Source organism: Ipomoea nil, unplaced genomic scaffold, assembly GCF_001879475.1.
Source record: "Ipomoea nil cultivar Tokyo-kokei standard unplaced genomic scaffold, Asagao_1.1 scaffold3238, whole genome shotgun sequence".
In the NCBI taxonomy this organism is placed as follows: domain Eukaryota; kingdom Viridiplantae; phylum Streptophyta; class Magnoliopsida; order Solanales; family Convolvulaceae; genus Ipomoea; species Ipomoea nil.
This window is the reverse complement of record NW_017619666.1, coordinates 1,725,212-1,731,954: the sequence shown is the minus strand read 5'-3', so window position 1 is coordinate 1,731,954 and position 6,743 is coordinate 1,725,212. Positions and strand designations below refer to the sequence as shown.

At 36.2% G+C, this 6,743-nt stretch overlaps 1 protein-coding gene across 5 annotated transcripts; it reads right to left on the bottom strand.

Moving 5' to 3' along the window:
- Nucleotides 1–1,859: 1,859 nt before the first annotated feature.
- LOC109169009 (NADH-ubiquinone oxidoreductase 20.9 kDa subunit-like) lies at nt 1,860–5,323 on the bottom strand. 5 transcript variants are annotated; one of them, XM_019317891.1, is made up of 3 exons: nt 5,207–5,323; nt 2,231–2,437; nt 1,860–2,140 (listed from the first exon to the last, which is right to left on the bottom strand). In XM_019317891.1, exons 2-3 carry the CDS (start codon nt 2,382–2,384, stop codon nt 1,980–1,982), a joined length of 315 nt encoding a protein of 104 aa, XP_019173436.1. In that variant the 5' UTR covers nt 2,385–2,437; nt 5,207–5,323; the 3' UTR covers nt 1,860–1,979. The 5 variants fall into 5 exon arrangements, with proteins under 5 accessions (XP_019173436.1, XP_019173438.1, XP_019173441.1 ...); XM_019317893.1 differs by having other exon boundaries at nt 2,231–2,424; XM_019317896.1 differs by lacking the exon at nt 5,207–5,323 and adding an exon at nt 3,435–3,570 and having other exon boundaries at nt 2,231–2,424.
- Between the last annotated feature and the right edge of the window lie 1,420 nt (nt 5,324–6,743).

Here is a 6,743-nt window from a genome sequence, read left to right as displayed (position 1 = left end):
CAGTTAAGGACTTTGTTTATCTAAAAATACAACCCTACAAGCAGGTTTCTATGGCTGTTAGGTCCAATGTGAAGCTCACTGCAAGGTTCTATAGTCCCTTCAGAGTCATAGGAAGGGTTGGGGAAGTTGCTTATAGACTGGAACTGCCTGCTGAAGCTGTTATACATCCAATTTTCCATGTCTCTCAATTAAAGAAAAGAGTTGGAGAAGGGATTGTTCCACAGCTTACACTACCACTTACTGATCCTAAAGGAATGGTATTGACCCAGCCACTGGCAGCCCTAGGAAAAAAGTTGGTCAAAAGGAACAATAAAGCTGAGGCTGAGATCTCAGTTCAATGGGCAAATTTACCCAAGGAGGCAGCCACCTGAGAGAATTTCCATCATATCACAAAACAATTCCCAAACTTTGATCCTTGGGGACAAGGATCCTTTGAAGGGGAGGGCAATGTAACGTTTATGACAAGTGAAATGGAAGAAGAAGCTGCTGAGAGGAGGTTCAAAAGGGCAGAGGAGATAGCTCACAGGAGCTAAGTGTTTTTAGCAACGTCGAGGGACCAAAACGGCGTCCTATGCAATCGGGAAGTTATTGGTAGTTGCTATTAATCAGAACGACGTCGTTGGAAACTGGGAAGTTGAGAGCCGTTTTAAAATAAAGGAAACGACGACGTTTGAAGCTAGGAGGTTGAACGACCAAATCAGACGACGACGTTTTGTGCTTGGCTGGAGGAGAAGTTGTTGAGCATGGAATTCGGAAGCTGTTAGGATAATTTTTAGATGTATTAGCTCACCTTGTCCTATATACCTGTAGTTTTTGCTGAGGCCTTTTTATGCTTTTTGAGAAATTCAATCAAACCCTAATTCTCTACCCAATTTTTCTCAAATTCCTTACCCTTTCTTCTCTTCCACGATTTCCTTACTGTAATTTCTGCTAGAAACTCTAGGCTGTGACAACTGTCTCTTCCCTAATGCGACCCAATGAATATAGGTGGGACGAGGACATCCTAAACGATATCTTTGAAGCCTCAAGTATAAGAGAGGCAATCAACTGGATCAAGTTCTTGGGGATGACGTACATCCATGTGGAGACAGACGCAAATCAGGCGATTTAGGAGCTTTATTCTAACTATGTTTGTGCTCGAGTTTATATTGAGAATATTAAATGGCTAGCAAGAAGTATTTCAAACGTAATCTTCTCTTTCCCTAAGCATTCAACGAACAATGTTGCGCATGTTCTAGTTAGGACAGCTTGTTCCATGTCTGAATGTTGTTTTTGGTACCACGTTCCACCCCCAATCATTCTTGATAGTTTGAGGGTTGATATGAGTTAAAGAAATTTCCTTGTTTAAAAAAAAAAAACAATAACAATAATAAAACATCAGACATAAAAATATGAGAAAACCTGGCCTCTAGCATCTGTTGACATGTATCCACTTTAGAGTCAGAAAACAGGAATGCGAAGTCTACGACTATTAATGGGTAAGTTTTCAATGTTACTTGATATTCTCAAAAGTCCATACCTCCTTGCAACTCCACCACAACAAAACAAAAGTCACTGGAAAAACTAACCAACACTCAGCTTAACCAGGAAAAAAAAATGGACACATTCCTTATGCGCACCGGCATTTGGCCCTGTCTACTAAACCATTGAGTAACCGTGATTTACACCCTCCCACATGCTTTGTCGGGTCGGAGTGTGGGGGACCCTTAAGGTTGGGGATTCAGCCTTTTTGGGATAAGGAAAAAAAAAGTGGAGAAAGGAGAGGGCACACAAAACAATTTGACAATAGACACATGTTCTTTCAAGAAAAGCAGTGAAGGTCAATCAGCTTGTAATGCCACATTCAGAGGATGTTGCACTAGATTCAAATTGAAACATTAAAAGCAGTATGATTATTCAGAATATCACATCACTACAAAAGTGTTATATTGAAATAGACCCCAAGTTCCTGGATTGGGAAAAGAAAAAACGAAACCGGCTTAGATAGATAGTGATTTCTTGTACTTAGCTACCTCTCCTTCATTGGGGAAAAAGCCCATGAGCCTTCCAGCAGAGTTCTGGTAAGCGTACATGAACCCACCCATCAGCCCAATAAGTCCTCCTGTCACCATTGATGGACCCCTTATCCCTGGCTTTATACCTAATAACCCAAAAACAAGGGAAAACTTAAAATTTAATATTAGCAGTAATTTAAAGAATGGTACAATTTGGATAAGAAGTAAGAGGATACCAGAGAGATAGCCGACGGTGACAGAGATACCAGTGATGGTGGTGAATCGGAGGTAATCGAGGGTGTTGAAATTGGACACCACCTTTGTGAAGGGCGGGTTTCTATCTATCACTTGATATTCAGGCTTTGCAGAAGCTGTAATGTCAGTATTCATCCTCCTTTTTGTTCTTCCTCCTCTTTAATAGTGTGACAACCTTGTTTTCGTCTCTATGTGCAAATGGGTTCAGATCACAAAAGGTCAAACATCAGTAACAGTATAAACAAGATATCCCACCACCAGTAAATAGCTTACCAAGATCTGGTTCCAGCATTTCTACAAGTATCACTAAAGAACACTATGTTCTTAACAATCTAACAAACTTGGGTGTGTCATAATAAACTAGTTATAGCAATGTGCGAATTAAATAAATATCAAACCAAATTTTATCCCTATTATAGGAAGGGAATCAGATGATAAGATGATGCTATTATTCCATATAAACCCAAATAGACCTTCAACAGATACATTGAAGTTGATTCCACTGTAAAAGTAGCTGTGAATATACACCATAGTTGTTCTATCAATACAAAATATGCCAATTATTATAAATAATTGGCATAATTCAGAAGAAAGCAATTATATTTGAAAGCCAACCAATGTAAAGAACTAGAGACAAAGGGGAAATTGACAGAAATGTGCAAGTTTTGAAACCTATGGATCAAAATGTGCAACTTTTGGAAATTGGATTATTTTTGTGTAAAACTCGTTTCGGAAAAGCGAATGAGTGGTTGACTCGGCCTCAAATGCTTTTCCAAAAGCGGTTGTCCTTATTATTATTTTTTTTAAATACCTCAAATGGATTTGCAAAATGCGTTTGAACTTTGAAGTATTTATACGATATACACAAATGTATTTGGGAAATGCGTTTGGCGTAAAGATACATTAAACACTTTCAAAAAAAAAAAACAAAAATTGTCACGACGTATATATACGTCAAAATGAAGTTGGCACTAGTCACATACCAGAATTGCATTTGGCAAATGCATTTTTGATAAACAAGTGTCAAATTGTACCAGAAGTGCATTTGCCAAATGTAAGTATAGTGATGATATCATCTTCTTCTCGGAAACCTCAAATAGAAAACTAAGAAGACCGCCGTAAAGGCAACAGAAATCGCCACCGCTGCCAGCGGCAGCTGATTCGTGGACCCCACCAAGTACCAACCCTTCTTCAACGTTCTCTTCAATTATCTTGCAGTCCAACTCTGCAATCCTGTTCTTCTTCACCCTAATCATCGTCACCGTCATCTTTGTGTCTCCAACCCAACGCTCCAAATCAATATTCCCCAGATCTCTCATGCCTACAAATTTTAATCAAGATCTACTTAGACTCCACCTGTATGTGACATCACTATCTCCACAATAGTTCAGACGCTTAACTAACAAATAATTAATAGTTATCACTTATGGAGTTTTTTGTTGAGAGATAATGACAGAATAACTCAATATATATAAATAGACAAGCCGAGAGATTATGGTAGAAGTTTCCAATTCCTTTTGCAATTCTTTCCTTGTTCAAGTTGCCAAATGTCAACAACTCTAGCACCCCACACTGTCACTTGTCTCAATTGACGTTTTGGATATTGTTTTTGGGGCTTTTGATTAAAAAAGCGTAAATGGAATGCAGATGATATGACACTGTTGTACCATAATCGCATTTGGCATATATACGTCAAACACATTTCCCAAATGTGTTTTGCAAAAAATTAAAAAAATAAAAAAATAAAAAAATAAAAAAAATGTCATGTATGTATACGCCAATGTGTTTGATGCATTTAAAAAAATAACAATAAGGACAACCGCATTTGGAGAAAACGTTTGAGGCCGAGCCAACCCCTCAAAAGCTTTTCCCAAATGAGTTTTACACAAAAATATCCAATTTTCAAAAGTTGCACATTTTTGTTCATAGGTTTCAAAACTTGCACATTTTTGTCAATTTCCCAAGATAAAGAAATAAAATTCCCAAGCCAAGATATATGTATATAAAAATAAACAGAACTAACTATATTTAAAGAAATGCTCATATTTTATAGGAAAAAAAACCAACGAATCTCCTCTCGCTGTAGTATACCCCTATAATACATTCCAGTAAGTATATTTCTCTGAATTGTTAATATTTAAACCTCCCAACTGTCAACATGGTGGAGGATATTAAAGTTCAATAAAAAACAAGCAAAACACTACAACTAATGAGCATTTGCACATTCTTATTCCATGGTAGAAACAATAAAAAAAAACACCAACAGTGTTTATCCAAAGAAGTGTTAGATGTAGAGGAATAGTACGTATATATAACCTCTACATCTAACACCAACAATAAAAGGAATAGGGCAATTTTCAACATTTGAAGGTTCAAGTAGTATCCTTGGTATGAAAGAAGTGTTTATCCATGTGTCTGCTAGTACTCAAACTCAAAAACTCTACTTTAGTTTACCTTTGACCTTTCCTTGATCCTTCCCCAATTAGCTGTAGCTAAAAGTGCGATAGAAGCATCAAATTATCTTGAAATTATAAAGCTTATAATATGCATTATTTCAAGCTAAAAACTAATAATTCCACCAAATCATAGCCCTAGTTCTTGAAAATTTCTATGCCACCACATTAACAATATTTATCAGCAAAAATTTGGCTGCCATCCCTCTTACAAATAAAAAAATAAAAAAATAAAAACAAAAAAAAAAAGAATATGACATCTCGTACAGGCAAAATAATATAAAAAATAATGGAGCAGAGGACATCATTAGACCACAGATCTTCAAAAGTAAAATGAAGGGAAGAAAAAGGAACACTACAGGAACATGATTTTTTCCCAGGGTTTGCAAGCAATGGAAGTCCCAACTCACACTTCATTCAAAGAATCAACAGAACAAAAAGAGGCGAAGAAAATTGATGAAAAAACAGAGAATTTCAACATTTCACTTGCACTTGAATATTTACCTGGTAGTCGAACGAAATTAACGAAAGAGAGAGACTGAAGAGTGAAGATCTCTTCCCCCTTTTCGATGAAATGAGACCACGTTCTCTACTTCTCTCCGTATTGCAACCTGTTAAGGCTTGGAAGGGTAAAATTGGAATTGAAAAGCATTTATAATGGTACAACAGAGAAAGCGTAAAATGTAAGATTGAGGCCTTGTTTGACAATTGGGGGTTTTGCACTTTTTTTTAAAAAAAAAAAATTGTTTTTCCGTATTTCCTGTTAATTTGTTAAAAGAAAAAAAAAATTATGTTTGAAAATGTATATAATTTTACATTAAAATGTACAGAATACAGATAAACTTTTAATTGTTAAAAAACGCGTGTTCGAATATACATAATTGTATAAAAAAATGTAAGTAATTGTATAAAATAATGTATATACCAGAATGTACATAATTGTATAACATAATATATATACACTCTGTTGCGTCGACTCTCCACACAACTTAACAAAACGACGTCGTTTTGGGAGGCGCGGGGCGCACAGTGCTATGTGCACCGTGGTGCATGGTATAAAGATTGGACAATTGGTTATTTGGCTATTAGCGGTTAACTATTACTTCGTATTAGGACTCTATATATTTGAGTTTGATTATGATTCTCTATCCAGTCTCTCTGAGACTTCCTTCTTTTATATATATATATATATATATATATATATATATATATATATATATATACATTGTATTATGCTATTCAATACACAACTCTATTAGCTCTCATCTGGTATCAGCTAAGCTAGGGTTTTCTTACCAATGACTGACGGATCTGTTTATTCCTTTAAACGGTCTGTCTCTAATGCTCCTATCTCTTCCGCTATGTCGGTGGTTAATTCTTTATCCACCGCTCTTCACTTCATAAGCATTAAGTTGATCTACAAGCCCGTAATCTTACCCTCCAAGCCTGAATTAATTAATTCTTGAGTCGCCCCATCATTATTTTAATGATGTCCGTTAAGAGGGGCAAAAAGGATTTAATTTAACCCAAAGCCCCTAATATATTAATGTGGTCCATGGTGGACCGTTGACCTTTGTCTAAAATAAAGCCCTTAAAGCCTGTTAGGATAAAGAAGGAAGGTCCATTACTAATCAGATTATAATTGGGAATCCTAAACCTATTTAAAGGGAACTAGAAAGCATTTAGAACCATTTTTACTCATATCTCTCTCTCTCATACCCGAAAATCCCTCCCAAGAACCTAGCCAAAGAATTCCCCATCACCAAGGTTAGGAAGGATCAATTGGAAGGAGACCTTGAGGAAAGATCTTAGGAAGTCGTGAGAAGTTTAATTAAGCTAAAAGGTAACCCATGTCTTACAAAACCTATTTTCCTCGCTATGTTATGATTTATTGGAATCCTTGAATGACGGAATATGTTATCTTGTGATTATGCCTTGATAGAGCTTGTATTTAGGGTTTATATTGTGATCTCTTGACATTCTTGATGTTCTTGATAATCTTGAGTGATGGTGGGCTTATTCTTGTGTTTACAAATGTTTA